Here is an 18,181-nt window from a genome sequence, read left to right as displayed (position 1 = left end):
TACTCAAACTTTCCTTATAAGAACAGAGTGGAGAACGTCAGAGATTGCCATTCATCATCCACTTGCAACATCTTTCACTTTTTATTACAAAAGGTGAGTTTGGACTGAGTTTTGCATTGAAATTCATCATTGCAAGAATATGGTGAATATACTGAGTAGTTCTGAAATAGAGATGTCAGTGTGGCTGTTTAAAAAAATAGAAATAAAATAGAAAGATCATAAAAAAAAGGGGGACTGCAAATTTTCTTTTTATATATTCTTCTTATATATAGCTGGTTTGTGGCTCAGTAGCCAAAAAGTACTGAGAGAATCATTTCAGTAATCTCTTATTTAAATGAAAACTATTGCTAAATCCTTCATCTAGCTAGAATTACGCAGCAGCCACAGGGCACTTTAGTAATGCAAATAATGAAAGCAGAATTTTATTGGCTATGCTATTAAATTAACCTTGAATACTTGGAACATCATTGTGACTTTGGCATTTAGGTAGACAAACATAGGTAGTTCTAATAAAGGTCATATGAATCTTAATGGCAGTTAATAATTAATCAACAGAAGCAATACTATTAGCTTACTGCGTTCTAGTCTCGTGTTTATTTGTTTCTGCTATGATGTTTTGCTGTATCACAAATGCTGTGCTCTCAGACATTTTCAAAAGTTTACCAGTTAGTACAGTAAACTGTCCAGTCTTAATTTAAATCCAGTAAGGACAACAGATCCTTAAAGCTTTCAACCTAAAACAGCTTTGCTGTAATGGCTGAGAGCCAGTACATTTTGACCATAGTTTAACATTAATTACAGCAAAAAACAGCTCTGTACAGTCAATCAGTGCCTTAAATATTCATGTAATGATATTGAAACCTCAATCCAAGGCAAAATTCAAGGAAACTGTAAGTGAGTATTAAAATAATCCATTGTCCTTACAAGAACATTATACACTCACATTGCCAGTCTTTGATGGGTTTATTACATGGGTGATGATAGTAAAGCATCCCTATATGCTCCTCAAGAATGTTTCATACTTCCCATTTGTTTCTTAATGCTAAGCAGCAACTTGTCATGCACACAATTTTTACAGAACATATCTTGTTACACTATGAACATAATGACCTAATGTTAAGCTGAGGAATGAAAAGGTTTACTTCAACAAGGATTAAAACTTGCAAACAAGCTACATGGTATGATTATCAGATTTCTTTTGGCAAATGACTGGATGTGAGCTTTGAAACCTGAAAACAAAAACATAAACTCACTGCACTCATTTGTTGTATTACTTCATACTCACCAGCAAGCAAGCTATGGTCCAAATAGGCAGTCTGCTTCACTTGGCAAGAAGAGAGGCCATACTTTTTTGGAAACCTCTGCACAGCCAACACTGCCAGTAACCATCCATCAAGCATGAAAGCCTATGAAAACTCAGAATGTGGATAACATGAAAGATTGTGCTGTATGTGAGCAGTTGCTCTTCTGGCTAAATTTGTTTTAATGCAAGGTATATTTTTGCTGCATTGAAACATGATGTGGTTGAGTCATTTGCATATACTTGGTTTCTTTGAAACATTTTGGGCCCTATCTTGCAACAAACGCATTGCATGCAGCGCAGGTAGTGCATCTGTATTTACTAATTTCCTACCTGCACAGTTACCTTATGAGGACGCAGTCACTTTGTGCCTTTTCACACAAAGTGACTAGAACCTTTCAGTGAGGATTAAAACTGCAGTGGGACAGAACAGCTTAGATGGTGAAACTGTACATAAGCAGTCCACAGTACACTGTAATCATGAGAAAAGGAGTAAAGCATTTGGAGTAGAATGACAGGACAGGTTCTTACAGTAACTGGGACAGGTGCTCACTTGAACTAAATATCCAGTTTTTTGCATAAAAAAAGCTTTCATCGAATTTTTACCATCATTCCTTGCTTTCTAGATGCCCTCAGTATTGTTACATGCGCAGTGTATTATATTCGCCCTTGGCACAAAACATAAGCAGTGAATCATGTTGATTTTGTAATACCTATTTCCATGTTCATCACCACAACTGGGGATTGTTTCATCCAGAAAGTGGACTGCTTGTTGACTGGTTTTCTATGTACTTGTATGCTATCTATATGTTTTCTTTCTGTGTTATTGTCCTGTAGGTCTCACACTTGTAGATCATGTGTGGATTTTTGAAGAGGAAAATCCAGGACTGCTTGGGAGGGCGAGGAAACCACGAGACCAGACTAGTGTCCAAAGGGGGTAACTGCAACACTGAATATGGAAACATCAAGTACAGCAAACACTTTGCCTTCATGGCTGACTTCTGGACCACAGTTACAGAAAGCCAGTGGCGTGTTGTTCTGTTAGCCGTCTTCGCCTCTTTCACCCTCAGCTGGTTTTTCTTTGCCTTGCTGTGGTACTGGGTTGCTCACACCAATGGAGACCTTGTATGGCAAAACCCCCCAGCAGACCACATCCCATGTGTGGTCAATGTTTTCGGACTCACTTCAGCATTCCTCTTTTCCCTTGAAACCCAGACATCTCTTGGGTATGGTCTGCGGGCACCCAACCCTTACTGCCCAGGTGCTGTGACCCTTATGATCATTCAGGTACCCTTTGGATTTCTTCTCCACAGCTTCCTAACTGGAGTCATCATTGCCAAAATCTCTTTACCTAAACGCAGGGCAAAGACCATCAAATTTAGCAAGATGGCTGTCATCAGTCCCAAAAATGGTTCTCTTTGCCTGTCAGTGAGAGTGGCCAACCTGCGCAAGTCCCTGATGGTAGGAAGCCAGATCTATGGCAAGCTGCTGAGAATGACAAATGCACCAGATGGGGAGGCAATCATCATAGACCAAGTGAACATTGACTTCATGGTGGAGTCTGGGAAAGACAACCTCTTCTTCATATGTCCTCTTACAATCTACCACGTCATCAACAAGAGCAGCCCTTTTTTTGAGATGGCAGTGGACACACTCCAGAATCAAGAGTTTGAGCTGGTCGTCTTCCTAGACAGTACAGCTGAATCCACCAGTTCATCCTGCCAAGTGCGTACCTCTTTTACTCCTCGGGAGATCATGTGGGGCTATGATTTCTTGCCCATCATCGCCAAAAGCAAGGAAGGCAAGTACAAAGTAGATTTTACCAACTTCTCCAAGGTTGTGCCTGTGTCCACTGCACACTGTGCCAGCTGTTTCTATAACATCAGCGGTCATCATCACCACTCCAGAGATGGATATGACAACCGGGGCTTTGAAGTGATTGAAATGAGTGAACCATCAAGTGTCACCAATATGTGACATGGTGGACTGTAAATCATAATAAGTTTGTTGAGCTTAGAAATGTACAGTTCCACTGTTGCCTTAATAGTTTGCGTTAACCGAACATAAGTTGAACTGTTATTTCACATGAAGAACCATAACTACAGCTGCTGAAGCCATTTTGTGCCAAAATCAGGACAAAGACATCATCCGAGGCTGTCATCACTGACTTTATTTAATTATAAATGTAAGGGAGTAGGTTTTTTTCATGTCTGTTTTTTTCAAACCACAAAAAGAAGACTCTCTGTTGTAGAGTTATGACTTAACAAACAATGTATGCTGGGAAGTTTATTAGTGTTGTTTCTTTAAAAGCTTAATTTAACGAACTGAGTGAACTCTCAACAGTGCGTTAATTTAACTCATGATTTAAATCTAATGACCCCAAGTTGCAATAACTCATGTTAGTAAGTTCTAAAGTGGTCTTGAAAAAACAAAACATTATACATTGAATTAACCTGAAATGAACAAACCTGACATATTTAGTTGATTCCACCAAAATCCTTTATATAATTTGTGGAGACACCAATTAACAATGAACATTGGAAACTAAGGTTGTCTGGGGCTTGTATCTCAACCACAAAGCAGTTAAACACTCTAAAGGACAAATAGATGCTGAAGGCCAGTGAGGTTACCTAATGGCAGACTGTGTAGCATTTACATAAGAAGGAAAGAAAACCTGCTTCTTTGCTATTCTTTTGTGTATAACAAAGATAAAAAGTTATCTGTGAGGTGGGGCAGTCATTGTTAATTACTGCTATTTAAAACCGTACTGTCATGCTCAGCTGACCAAAAACCAGTTTTCAGCAGGGAGACATTCAAGGTGGTGCAGCTGCAACTCAAGACCAGAAACTCACACAAGGAGTATACTCACGTGCTACATGCTGTGAATGAACACAAGTGATTCTAATTCATTCTGTATAGCCTGCAGGTATACAGAGCTTGGAAAGATAATAAAAACAAAGCCGATGTATTATACTGTATGCAAATCTTGCAGTTGTTTGAAGGACCAGTGTTTGGGGTTATGCTATTGCCATAAGTGTGTATACTTAATTATTACACTTCTGAAGGGATGGGCTTACGGGCCTTCTTATAAAAAGTCTGAGATGTAGCTGTGGTTTTCTTCTTCAATCAAGACAGTGTGAGAGACCAAGGTGCTCAGAAAATACATAATATATGTTCACTTCATAAATAGCTACATGTAGCACTGACTGCATTATGAATGTCAGCTCAGTCTGTTGTTCTGTTTATGTTTGATATCAGAAGAAACATGCAGTGAATAAAGGCCATTTTTGCATTCAAAGATCTCTTTGATTTTTAAAACTATTTTCTGGGGTGGAACATCACATATGGACTGTAATCAAAAAGGTCAACGCAACATAATTATAGGTGCCAACCTGTATCATATTTTTTCATCTGTAAAAAAGTGAAGTTGTGACAGCAAACAGGAATCTAAGCACAGCCTAGTGAGATAAAAGCTGTTGTTTATTGCCCATTATTTTGCTTGCTGGTTCTGAACATGAAACCGGATTTCTCCTTTTAGTGAAGTACAGTAACATATACTGTCTGCTAGCACAGACTTGTTCAGGTGGACCTCACCCCACGACCTTTCCAATGAACTGCATATACCTACAGTCTTACTGCATGTGTGAGTCGGCACCGTAGATACTGTATTATTATTATTAATAATAATAATGATGTTTATATAAAGTCTATGTTCTACACACAGCAATGTTGCTTTATATATAAAATTACTAGCAAGCACACATACAATGCATTCTTTTATTTATATTTTATTAGGAAGTCCTGAACTGTCCCTAGAAGACAGTCCATTGTGTCTGAAAGACATATTTCTGACTACATGGTTTAGTATGCAAGCTAATAGTGCAGTGTGCAAGGCTGTAGCTGCCATTTAACACAGACACTGTGCCTACGCACTGGGTGTTAAATTACCAACACCTATCATTTTCAGCTGTATTCAGAAAGAGAACTGAGTGACGCAAAATATGATTAACCTATTTGCATATTAGTATGAAGTCAAATACTGGCAAACTAAAGTGATTTTATGCCTACTGTATCATTTGTCAAAAAAAAATTATATTGTATCTCTTTAATGATCATAGAACAATAGGTAAGATACTGTATTTGTGAAACTAATTGATGTGACCTTTCCAAAACTTCTGGGATTTATTTATTTTTCCAAAACCTCTCCCAACCTGAAAATTGTTATCTTCAAATTCCTGGTTTTTCAAGACATGTTTATTGTATCAGTTTCTACAAACAAGGAAAAGTCCAAGTCCCTCGCTTATAGGACATGGCCTTGTAAAAGATTCAACATTCGATAGAACCATACAATAGCCATACCATCAAAAAACAAAATATAACCGATCCTGCATGCCTTTCATCTAGAAATGATTAATGATTAACGCTCAAACTTAGTTGCAGGTTTATGAGTTTCAGCCAGATAAACTATCACAGTTTAATGCTTCTCATAAAGATACATTAAATGCGATTGGGAAAAATTTTGAAACATCTAAAACAAGTACAGTGCATGTTTAACACACAGATTCAACAGCACTACAAACTGCAGCCTCTAAAATGACATTTTCAACAAAAATGGACCATTATCACCTTCATGAAGGTGCGGCCTATTACATTTCTGTTCTATTAGGCCACATTATGTATATAGTATCTAATAAACCAGTAACAGAGATATTCTTTTACAAGGACATAAAGCTTTCATAGTGCTATCATGGTTAGCTTATGCATAAATTATAATACAGTGAGATAACAAGCGTATCAAAGATGATCAAGATAAGGATGCATAAGTATAAACTGTAGCAGACACCTTATCATTTGGTAAAGAATGTAAAAAAGCTACACTTCAGTGCTAGTAAAAAATAAAATGCAAGATTGTTTTGTTATAATTAATGCATGCTTTGTTTCTTGATGCAGATTCAAACAAAAGCCAGCAGTGAAAAACTTATTCCATCTAAATAGAACAACAGACATGACTAGACATGAATAGATGGTATGCACTGTGTGACAAACAGATTTAACACATCACTGCTCACTTGAAGGAACAAATAGGTGAACAAATAATATACTTGACAGAGAGTTGCCAGAAAAAAGTCCCAAAGCTCTGGTGAAGCCACAGGAAGACAATGGAAGATAACATGAGAGGTAAAAACATTTATTTTGTCACATTTTCCTATACAAAAGCCCTTTTTCAAAAGGTATTACTTCATACATTTCAAGAATAACAATAATAATAATAATACACTGGATAATTGCAAAATCACACCCACACACACACACACTCGCACACACACACCCACCCACACACACACACACACACACACACACATATATATATATATCCAAATGCATTGCATATATGAAGTAGCACAGATCCCTTTTCATAGATAATGTTTGTGAAACATGGAAGTTAAGGGTATATTTCTTTATGCTACAAATTACATTCCTTTTTTATTTGTTCTTTTAAAGCTATAAATTTTCAGGAGAAGCGGGCTGTTGATATTAATACTGTTCGTATTATTTTGCATAAAATACCTGAAATTATTTAATGTACAGGAAAAGCTACCAATCCCAGGGCTATACGGCATGAGAAGTGATCTAAACAGAAACAAATCATATGTTGCATACAAAGTACTGTAAATCAATCCCTTGTTATTACGCAGTGATCCAGGCAGGCATTTAAAAGGTTGGGAATACAAGAAAATATCCTGTGCACATAGTAAAGGCACTTAGGATGTTGCAACCAAATTTCAGAAACAATAATAATAACAAGAAAACAAAAATGATAAAATGTCCAAATGTACAGATATAAAAACGCTTAATACGCTGAACAAACTACTAAGCAGAAATGGACTTAAAATGTTTGCATTTTTGACCGAGGTCAACTCGTATTAATTCTCTTGACTTTTTTATACTGTATCACATATGAAAATAAATCTGCATAATTTATACAGTAAGTTGCTTTAATGCCTAGTTGACTGATGTTTATAAAATAATAAAAAATAGGTCTGACAAACGCACAGCGTTTGCGAATCTGAGGATTTCTTTGTTTCATACTTGACTGATTTTGTTCTCTGATAAACTACTGAGTCCCATGTAATTTATTTTCAAGTGTTCATTTTCAGTTACTCTGAAGGAATACTTTGAACAGCTCTGAACACCTGAAGATGGATATGCTTTGACATGATACTATAACATGATGATGACGATTAAATCCTGACTGGAAATTCAAGTGTATTTTGCTGGACATACTCTAGATCAGTGAGAACCTGACATTCAACCACACATGCCTCTCTCACACTAGAATCCAGCCCTGATAAAAATGCATCAAGACTGTCTATTACCATGACTTACTCCTAAGTCACGTCTGTACTGACCAGAACTGTCCTGACTGGCCTATATAGAGGAAGGAGACATTGTGGCAGGTATTACTGTTAGAGTGCACTTCAAAATCAAAAATAGTCAGATTTCTGGTCAGACATGGAGATGATTTATGTATCTCACTATATACAGTATGTATTTTTAAAATGTAATGCTGTTTAATCTTTAATTAATAGAAAATGTATGGTATAAAACAGCAGTTAAGTCATGGTGCTAACATTTTGAGGATTTTGAGTCTCATCATGGCACATAGTAGTAAAAGTAGATGCACTCATGAAACTTTAAGGTTCTTTGGGTGAAAACAAACAGAATCCGAAACATACAGTTTTGAGTCTTGTTTTTGCGGATAACAGCTATATACCCACAAGGCACTCTCATGTTTTAAATTCAGACAGTTTCTGCAAACTAAGTCTTAAGTGTGAAGCAATGAATCTCAACATTAGAATTTTCTACTAAATAAAAACATCTGACTGGTAATGATTTTGCTCTAGGTTGGTTATCCATTTTTTCCATGTGTTTCACAAACCAGAAGACATTCACATTAATACTGACATGGTCAAGCCACAGAACATCTAGAATTGGAATGGTTGAAAGGCAACAACATGGCAAACATTTAATAGTGTGTTGTCCCCTGAAAACCTCTGACCTAGGTTGAATTATTGTTGCAAATTACTTACAGTACATCTTGACTCAGCTTCCCCAACACTAATGAGTCACACATCGCCCATCATGAACTCACGGGAAAGAGCATTTTAAATGACTGAGTTGACCCAGGTCAGCAACACATACAGCGCTTCCTTCATTTAACTCTTCTCTAGCCTTCCAGTTTGGAGGATAAATTATACTATCAATGGCATATTCCAGTTGCCAAATTTCATTCAGTGCTGAGAAAAGTCCATCTCTCTGAGAGCTCCACATTGTCCAGCGAATTCCAGAAGACTCTCTATACACGCATGAAGGGATGCAGATGAGAGACAGAGACAGCGGAAACAGGGAACTAGATGTGGTGGGAATAAGAGACCCTGGCAAGGCTGTAGACAAGTGGAAAAGGCAGATGCTTTATAATGCACTTAATGTACTGAGGATGATGTATATTGAGACCTATAAATTTTAGGCCCATGTCTGGTAATGTAGCAAGGTGAGGAATTATAGGTGCCAACCTGTATCATATTTTGTCTGGACGCAGACAAACTCAGGCTTTGCTTTGGGAAGGTTTTGGGGAGGACACCTGTGGGTGCAGCTTTCAGGAGGATGGGAAAGAGAGAGAGGCAAAGCAAACTCAGATGCATGTCCAAAAAACATAAGCAAACAGTTGCTAGTCTTGTAAAAATAAGTAGTATTCCATTTTGGATCATAACATCCAGTTGTTTATAGATTGTTACATAAAAAAAAACCTCCTTTAAATTAGGAGCGGAATTTCTTCAAAAGACAAAAGCCTTTATCAATTCAGCCTTCACTGGTTCGGCATCACTGGGAGCGCAGGTCAGCAAGTGTGGGCTTTGTTGTGGGGAGAGGGGGGTTAAAGAAGGTGGTGGTTGGTCAGAAAGGAAGGATTTTAATAGTAACTTCCCAGGTGGGATGGCACGTGGGTGTTAGGATGGCGGGGGACATTTGGATTGGGGTAGATGCCTGCAGTAGGTGAGCTCCAGTATGGAGCAGTGGGTCCAAAGAAGTTGGAGGAGGTGACGGGCATGGAAGGAGGGTGTGGAGACACAAAGTTGACCTTCTGCTGGTGAGTGTGGTAGGAAGGCACATAGGCTAGGTCCGAGGGGTACTTGTACATGGAAGACTCGGTTGGGTGAGGCTGTAGTGCCTGAGCGATGCCGTGGAAGTCGAACTTGTATGCGTAGCGCTTGCCGTGCACCTTGGTCATGATATTTTTGTCATAGTAGTAGCGCAGTGCACGGCTCAGCTTGTCGTAGTTCATGTTGGGCTTGCTCTTACGCTCACCCCAGCGCCTTGCCACCTCGTCTGGGTCCGTCATCTTGAACTCGCCATTCGTGCCTTCCCAGGTGATGCAGCCAGCGTTGGCACTGTCAGACAGGAGCTCCAGAAGGAACTGCCACAGTTGGATCTGACCTGAACCTGATGGGCGGCACAAACAGTGGTCAATTCGAGATGTAGCCTCATTCAACTTTGTGCAACCAAACACATTAGTCATTTTCCACACCTTGATGTCTCATTATCGGTCCAGTGAGGCATGCATGAAAGGACATTTATCTTACCTGGATTGGCTAAGCGACTACTGGTGGGACCCAGAATCTGGTAAGGATCTGTGGACAAAAGGAGAGTTTTGTTGGCCCATACACAAACCACTGTGCTGATATAATAAAAGCTGACCTATGCTAATTAGTATAAAAGTTTGAAAACAAAATGAATGTCACCGAGCAATGAATGAGTTTAATGACAGTAATTTAAAAATGGATATTCTTTGCTTTTCCTTGTGACATTTTAGACTGAATAGAACTTCTTCTTCCTCTTTTGGCTGTTCCCGTTAGGGGTCGCCACAGCTAAATGTCCCAAACTGTGTCACTCTGTGTGATCACTTCAGTTATGCTCTGCACATCCTCTAAATAATGAGCTGACCAGTAAAAAACACAACATATTTCTTACATCAGCTATATATAATATAGTGAGGGTATAGAGCTGGTCCAGTGTTCCACGGCTGGGGCAAAACCCTCACTGTTCACAAAACACAACATATTTCTTACATCAGCTGCACAGATGTGTGGCTGAGAGGTTAGAGAAAAAAAATAGCCCAAAGCTTGGTGATAGACTATATTATCAAACTGTAGGTAAACCATAATATTGCACATTTCAGATGCTGTGATTATTTTATCATGTTGATCTGTATTTGCAAAATAGAACTCTTGGTTATGATACTAGCACAAAGAACATCTGATGGCCTGACCAACAAATACACTTTAAGGTTGTATTTATGACTAAGTTATAAGTTACCCGGTTGAGCTCTGGGCTGCTCAGTGGATTTGGTTACATTCTGAGTAACCACGGGTGAGCCTGCAGAGATAGGCAAGGACAGAAAACGACAAAGAAAGAGAAGGAGAAAACATCAACAGGGTGGCATAGACAACCAGGTTACACATCTTGAAGGCATGTTAGTAGAAGTCCAAAGAAAATAAGGCAGTAGCTGGTGGCTGGATTATTTCTTTTGGCTGTGTGTTCATATTGTGACAACAGGGGCTGTAATCTTTAGGAGTCAGTCCCACATGTCTAGACTTTGTGGATGTTGGAAATGCCTGTAGTGTGATGCAGCCTTATTATGTGGTTGTTTTTACCTGTAAGGCCTACCAAATGATAGTGTTCACCATATCAGGTGAAAATGTAGAATCATGCCCTCTCTCTGAGTAGGTTGCATTCACCCATACTTATCAGTATTGTCCAGTCAGAAATGCATAAGGGTCTTTAAGAATTTGTTGTGTCCTCACCTTTGCCACTGTGCATGTTGTTTGACCATCCTGTTCGCCGTACAGCATCATATGAAGGGTCTGGTAAAGACAGAGGAAAGGAGGGAGGACAGAGTTTGAATGTAGTTTGAAAACATTTCCTCGAGAGTGGGAAATACATAGAAATTATTAAAGATCAGCTTTAAGTGCGGCAGAAATTTGTAGTTGTTCAACAAAAATCCCACGTGTTTAGTCAAACAAAAGTCTCAGTATTTGCCTGTGTTTATTTGACTGCTGTAAGTGTTTCATGTCATTATGTGCTAGCCTATCACGGAAAAGAAATTGTGTCAGCACAAAGCAGGGAGACCACTGCGGAATGGCATTGATAAATCTATCAAAACATGGTTCAAAATGCTTTTCACAGGATATCTGGACATGGTGTGTGGTTTTGTTTGTCACACTGTGGTGGTGAAAATATAGATGGCACAATCTTTGACAGAGTATAGTTAGCTGAGCAACTTGCAACAGTCTGACCACAAATAAAGGGACTGATGCAAATTAACGTACAACCGAGACACACATATAAACAATGCTTGCATGATATTCACCCTCCTCCCTTCTCCTCACACACGCGGCTTTTATGAAACCTTGACAAACAGCCAAACTGGCCTAGTGTGTATGAGCTCTACCTGCCGTGTGTCTGCGGATCAAACTGGAAGCTGGCCATCTTCCAGTAAAAATCAATCACTCTGACAAAAGCAGAGAACACAGAGGATGTATCATTCCCCTGGCATACTGACAGTGCACCTGCCCAGCACCCTTGATGGTTTGCATTATTGTGGGCTAAAACAGTTCAAACAGTTGCCAGAATACACGAGAAGATGTGTATTGCACTTTATACTGTTGTGCTCAACATGGAATGCTCAGTGTTATCATGGCCTCCAAATCTTTTCTGTCAGCAGTGTTTCTCCCACGGGGCAGCGAACAGAACAATGTAGAAGTGATGACAAAGGTTGTTGCTGGGATCAGCAAGCTGTTGGAAGGTCAAGATGCAATCACATTTCCCATCAGTGTAGGCTGAATTTTTGAGTAGAAGGCTTATTGAATGAATCAGGTCAATAATGAGCCGATGTAAACGCCGTATAAGGACAGTGTGGCTGATAAACACGATCAGGTCTACATCAATACCTGAACATAGAAAATGTGGCTTGCAACATTGTGTTGTTACATAATACGAATGACTAATTATCATGCAGAACAAGTGTGATCATTAGAAAGATACTGTATGTTTTGACATTTCAGAAGTGAGTCAGTTTACCGATTCTTGATTTTAATTTCTTTGTTTTTGTATGTGTTGGTGTTTCATACATGAATATTTATGTACATTATTCTAGTCTGTTTTCTCCAGTGCATTAAAATAATTTGCATACTATAAGCTGTCAATTATTAAAAAAACAAAACAAACAAACAAAAACTACAATTAATATAATTCCCTATAATATAAAACAGGTTTTGTGTAAACAAGTTTATATAATGCAAGGCCCACTGATCTGGGATACAAGACAAAATCAAGCAATGTAAATGTAAATGTAAATGTCATAAGCTTCTCATTTTGAATGCATCTGCAACAAACAAATGCGGTCTTCTTCACAACAACAACAACATATACGGGCTTTGTGTACCACCTGGACCCATATGACCTCATATGGCCACACTGGAGAAACATCCAGTGAAATCTAATTTACCATCAATCATCTGTCACTGCAAGTGCAACCATTTCCACACACTGTACAATACTGCCCTCCTGTGGATTATGACACGTTGATCTCCGTGTTTCTGAACAATAAAAAACAAAGCACTTTAAATCAAATTCCTCATTTTTCCTTTCGGCACCACTCAACTCTTAATCTCTCTGCAACCATGGAAACAACGTTTGCATGGTAAGCTGCCGCACAAGTGTTTTATTGTTTTACTCATTTTATAAGCCACCAATGTAAAAATACTTCATGTCCAATTAAGTTTCTTGTGCTGCCTTCATGTTTTGATGCCTTTTCCCCTCTGTCCTTACAGGCAGAATAACCTCAGATAGGAAAACTTCCTACTGCTCAGGGACCTCTCGGGTGCTTCAACTATTCCTACTGTAACTTTTCAACTTTTAACCCCTGTTGTTTGAACAAAGGCCCATTCCTGTCTGCAGATGGGAAGAGAAGTTCTGGTCTCTGTGGCTGCAAAGAGGGATTTTGAAAATGGAGACAAATGTACAACATAAAAGTGACAGTGTAGAGACATAATGGATTAAATAAAACAAAGGATATGAACTTGCAACAAAGCAAAAAAAAGGGAATAAATTAGAATTTGATCATGCAAAATGAAAAGAAGGAGTGTAATTGAGAAAAAGACAAAAAGAAGGAGAAGAGGGACAAATAACAAGCGGGTTGCTGTGGCTTGGTGGGGCTGTCAGGTTCAATCTGGTGTGGGTCGGCAGGATAGCCAAGAAGCAGTGACTGGGGGAGAGTCCTGGGAGACTTGCGTTTCCTGCCTGCTTTGCCTGCAGACAACCTCTCTTTGTTTTACTGGCCCTTTTTTCCCCTCTGCTCACCGCCAGCACCCCTCTCTCCATCTACTCTCCACCGCCCTGAAAAAAACTGGGCTACCTCCACCTACGTGCAGAGAGGGGGTTTCAAACAGGAGATGACATGATGGGGGAGAAGTAGAGACGAATGAAGGAAAGATGAGAGAGAAGAAGGAAAGAAAGATTACAGAGAAACAGACAGATGAAGATGGAGACAAATGAGTAAGTGCATAAAAAGACATGGAAGAGAAAAAAGAAAATTAAGAGAGGGAGGAGAAAAATAATGAAAAAATAGAGCTGGAAGAAACACTACTTTGGAATTTGAAAAGAAAACAATGGAAGCAAACCTAGCTACTGTCTGGTACAGGCTGAAAGCGATCCTACCAATACAGGCTTGTCTTTTAGAGACACTTGGTATAGTTATTGGCAATATATTGCATTAATTTCCTAAACAATTTTCCCTTAAAACATACAAGCAAGAATAGAACACACAGTGTCACTTTGAGGCTAACTGGACTGAGTGAAAGGTGGCGAAGGGGAAGTGAAAGTGAAAAAGAAGGAAGAAACAGCAGATGTAAAACGTACAAAGCCCCAGTGGTCGGGGGTATGCGGTGAGAGCCAGCCATGCTAACACAGACACAGACCTGAATGTGGACACACACAGAGCAGCCTCATCCCCAACCACCCCCTCCCGCCATCATTTTTCCAGGCCTCACTCTGACTGCGACTTGAGCCAGTTTCCACTCTGGTCTGGGGTGTGGTGCATGCTCCTGGGAGATTTCGACTGCAGAACCAGTTAGTCAAAACAAGCCCAGAGTGCTAGACAGAGAGGGTGAGAGAGGCTAAAAAACAGAGAGGTTAAAGGAGAAAGACAAGAGGAGAGTGGGAGCGAAAGACAGAGCAACTGAACATAGAGGGTGAAACAGACAGAGGACGCAGAGCGAGACAGTCGAGTCATGAACTGTTTTTAACCCTGAGTCTGAATCAAGGGGAGAAACCCAGACAGAGCAAACTTATTTAAGAACTGTGATACAGGTGCTTTAAAAGCCATCAGTGTGAGGAAGGAGCCATAAGAGCAGAATAATGGCAAGATACAGGAGTTAGACAGAGTGAGGAGACACAAACATAAACAAACTGCAACTTTGTTAGCTAATCTTGATCAGCATTTTCCTCTCCAAGAGATTTAAACAATTCATGTACATATATAATGTCTTTTTCTTTGATTTCAAAATGCAACAACTGTAGAGTAATGAGAAGTCATATGTCTTAAAGCTTGTGTAAATAATGGCACACTTCAAATTTCATAAATATGATTCATCATTAGCTTTCCTCGTTCGCTGAGAGGTAGCGGAAAATATGAGCGCTCTTGCTGTAAATGCTTGCTGTATAAAAATCCAAAATTATATAGCAGCGACACAAACATAACCTGTAAAAACTCAGCAGAGGGGAAAAAAGCCATGAACCAGAGCTGTCAACATATAATAAAAACACCCAGATGCACCTCAAATCTAGTTCATACTTACTCAAATGCATACTGAAACAAATGTTGCACGTCTTAAGACATAGTAATCCGCCTACACACATGCCTATCCATGGGCAAATAGCAGACTAGACTTTAGACATGTAGAGCCCCCCTACACCACAGCAGTAGCTGCTACATTCCATGTTTTATATGCCCGCTTTTATTCATAACATTGCAGTTTACACCAGAGAGTCTGGAGCAGATTAAGGGTTGTCTCCTGCTGTATGCTCATGCTTACTCTACCCCAAAGAGCCTGTATGGTATTTGACTGTTGTCAAAAGGCAATATGAACTTGAACATCTGGTAATGCTGATCTGAGAAAATGTTAATACAGGCTTCTCTTGACATAAGACTTCTTTTATTGTTGAGGCACAAACTTCCATCTCCATTTTTAACATTTTTCTTCTTAATCTTGTTTCACTTTTCACTTAATTTTTGCATGAAAGTAACATTTTGTAATATTTCATGTGGCTAATAAGTTGTACACACTTAGACTGAATATAAATATTTAAAAACAAAGGGACAAATTTAACATCTGGATGGTCAGAGCGTAATTCATAACTCTTCCCAGGTTTTTATCAGCTAGAAACTGTGCAAGGCGTGGGATCATGGGACACAGCTCGAGGCACAGTCAGTGTTACAGGAGCCCATAATAGAAGTCACCTCTTGTGAAAGGGAAATGCTGTTAAAGGGAGTGACCCTCTATTCTTGCCAGTTTAAATACCTGGCGCTGAGAACCAGGAAGACCAGGGTCAGGGGTGACCAAGCAGAATCTTATCTGACCTGCCCATTGGCCTATTGGTATTGAAGCCGGGCGAGAACAAGTGCGTGGTCTGTTAAACCTCACCACTGGGGGAGATAGAGAGAGGCAGAGGGCATTCTCGACAGCACTTATCAGACCTAGTGTTTCCTCTTCTCCTGCCTTGATAGGGCCCCTCATCCTGTGAGCAAGGCTATCATTGTTATTACAGTCCTTTCTCCCGTCTCTAGTGGTGACACCATATAGCCAATGTAAAGGATTGCAGATATGCAGGGTAGCCTTCGGCTGGTCCATGTGGTGTCACCACAAAACAATGTTTGTAGAGTGAAAAGGTAACCAGAGGAAAGAGCTGCCCTGGGTGTTGCTCTTAGAAACTCAGCTTGGTTTTAATAAGAATTACCAACACTACAACAGGTCTCTGACTGCTGATTTTCTACATTAGAGTAGTAGTCCCCCCCATGGCTACTCTCCCTTTAAACATCTGTCATCATCATCTCAACCATCAATTCACTTGTATACATAGTAGAGACCCACACACATGTATTCTTTTTATCTCCAGTCTGGTCTGAAAGAGCCAATCAGCCGCTTTGACATGTTTAACATACACATTGTTGCTTAACCACCTGTCTCCGATGAATGTCTCTCCAATAAACAACCTCATTCATGTCTTATGTCCTGCTTCTTTCCCATAATCGCTTCATTCATAGTCTGTTCTTGCCCCTACTGCTGTGGATAGAATTCATCAGCGCACCTCTTTTGTCTTATTGTGAATATGCCTCTATTTCGAGACTAGCCTTCTGAGCTATGATGTGTTGTCACAATGTTCAGGTAGCGGTTTTGAATAGCACGATCAGCTGTAGGCTCATATTATTCTAACAGCACAAAAGATGCACCTGCACAGAGCTTTGTCAATTGCAATCAGTGACTGCATGTGCCCTGGATTTGTGTGAGGGGTTTGCATTCTCAAGTGTGTGTGCGCTTTGTGTGAATTAGTTTTTATCTGTTTGTCTGAAGCTTGTAGGTCCTGTGAAGCTGAATTTTCTTTTTACCTGACTGCTAATGTATCACCTCACTCCCTTGATATGAAACAGTTACACAAATTCAAATATAAAGGAATATAAATAAAGAATAGGGTAGAAAAATGTGCTCCTACCCTCTTTGGCAGCAAGCCGTGGGGAAGGGTCTGTGTGAGATGGCGCATTGTAGGATAACGATGAACTACCTGTAATAAAATGAAATAAAAGAGAGCACAGTAAGACAGCAATACCTCGCCATCAGGTCTGTAATGAATAAAGACTGACCACAAACAAGAATATACCTAGGTAAGAAAAATGTTGATTGCTATGCATCTTTAGCAAAGAGCATCTGGGTTTTAATAATATGTATTACATGTTTTTTTCATTCAGCATTATGGCTTTAACTAGTATTTGGTTTAGATGTACATTTATCATAATACATTTGCAATAAAGAAAACTGTAGTTCAGAGTAACCCTACTAAAGCCTGGGTGACTAAAACTCAGGAGGAATAACAGTGGCCAGCAGGTGGCAGAAGGTTCTCTTAATTACTGTACAGAAGAACAACATAAAACCTTTTTTTATTTCTTGAATATTGCTCCTGTTTTGTCTTACAAACTAATCTCAGAGGGATGATAATTCCTGACTCATAAATCTAGTCACACAAATCCAGCACACAGTCATTTAAATATAGGAAAAATCTTGTAGACTGTTGGCATTTTAACTGCACACCCAACTCCTTGAATTATAAAGTTGGGCAGGCAAGAGCCTGCATATGGCTATTCATTTCACCTTATGGAGCAGAAGTCTGCACTGCATTCCTCCACTTACACAGGCACCCTGGGCAGCACCAAAATGCTCTCTTAATTTTAGCTGCCCCCAGGCATAAATCAGTGAGTGGAAAAACAGACCCCAAAAATGCACAGAGAAACACACAAGAGCAGCTACTATATGGGGAGGGTTAAGATTTAGCACTAAGCTGGTTACGGGGATCTGGTGAGAAGGGAGGATACCTATTCTGAATGGAGCAATCTGAAATGAACAAAAGCACAATCAAGTTTGTAATGCGCTTTTATTGAGACTTGATGCTGGTTCCTTACCTAACTTGTTATGCTGCTGTTGGTGGGGCTGGGGAGTGAAGGGGCCCATGGTTGAAGACTAGGGGTCTGTTTTTTTAGGGGGTGGCTGGGGGAAA

The 18,181-nt window shown here is 39.6% G+C and overlaps 2 protein-coding genes across 4 annotated transcripts in view; one reads left to right on the top strand and one right to left on the bottom strand.

Annotated features, from left to right (window-relative positions):
• On the top strand, positions 1-3,580 carry LOC109960374 (ATP-sensitive inward rectifier potassium channel 1-like). Its single transcript, XM_020600438.1, has 2 exons — positions 1-93; positions 2,138-3,580. Exon 2 carries the CDS (start codon positions 2,156-2,158, stop codon positions 3,275-3,277), a length of 1,122 nt encoding a protein of 373 aa, XP_020456094.1. The 5' UTR covers positions 1-93; positions 2,138-2,155; the 3' UTR covers positions 3,278-3,580.
• A 5,318-nt stretch (positions 3,581-8,898) lies between these two features.
• fli1 (Fli-1 proto-oncogene, ETS transcription factor) overlaps positions 8,899-18,181 on the bottom strand; it is a 28,906-nt gene continuing 19,623 nt past the window's right edge. For all 3 annotated transcript variants that reach the window (XM_020600365.1, XM_020600366.1, XM_020600368.1), the window contains 5 exons: positions 17,126-17,194; positions 11,161-11,220; positions 10,673-10,732; positions 9,940-9,987; positions 8,899-9,799 (listed from right to left, as the gene is read on the bottom strand). In XM_020600365.1, coding sequence (XP_020456021.1) covers positions 9,270-9,799; positions 9,940-9,987; positions 10,673-10,732; positions 11,161-11,220; positions 17,126-17,194 — 767 coding nt within the window. In that variant the 3' untranslated portion in view covers positions 8,899-9,269. The remainder of the gene's footprint in view (positions 9,800-9,939; positions 9,988-10,672; positions 10,733-11,160; positions 11,221-17,125; positions 17,195-18,181) is intronic.

Source organism: Monopterus albus, unplaced genomic scaffold, assembly GCF_001952655.1.
Source record: "Monopterus albus unplaced genomic scaffold, M_albus_1.0 scaffold46.1, whole genome shotgun sequence".
Lineage (NCBI taxonomy): Eukaryota > Metazoa > Chordata > Actinopteri > Synbranchiformes > Synbranchidae > Monopterus > Monopterus albus.
Note: the sequence above shows the minus strand (reverse complement) of the source record. Positions and strands in the feature narration are given on the sequence as shown.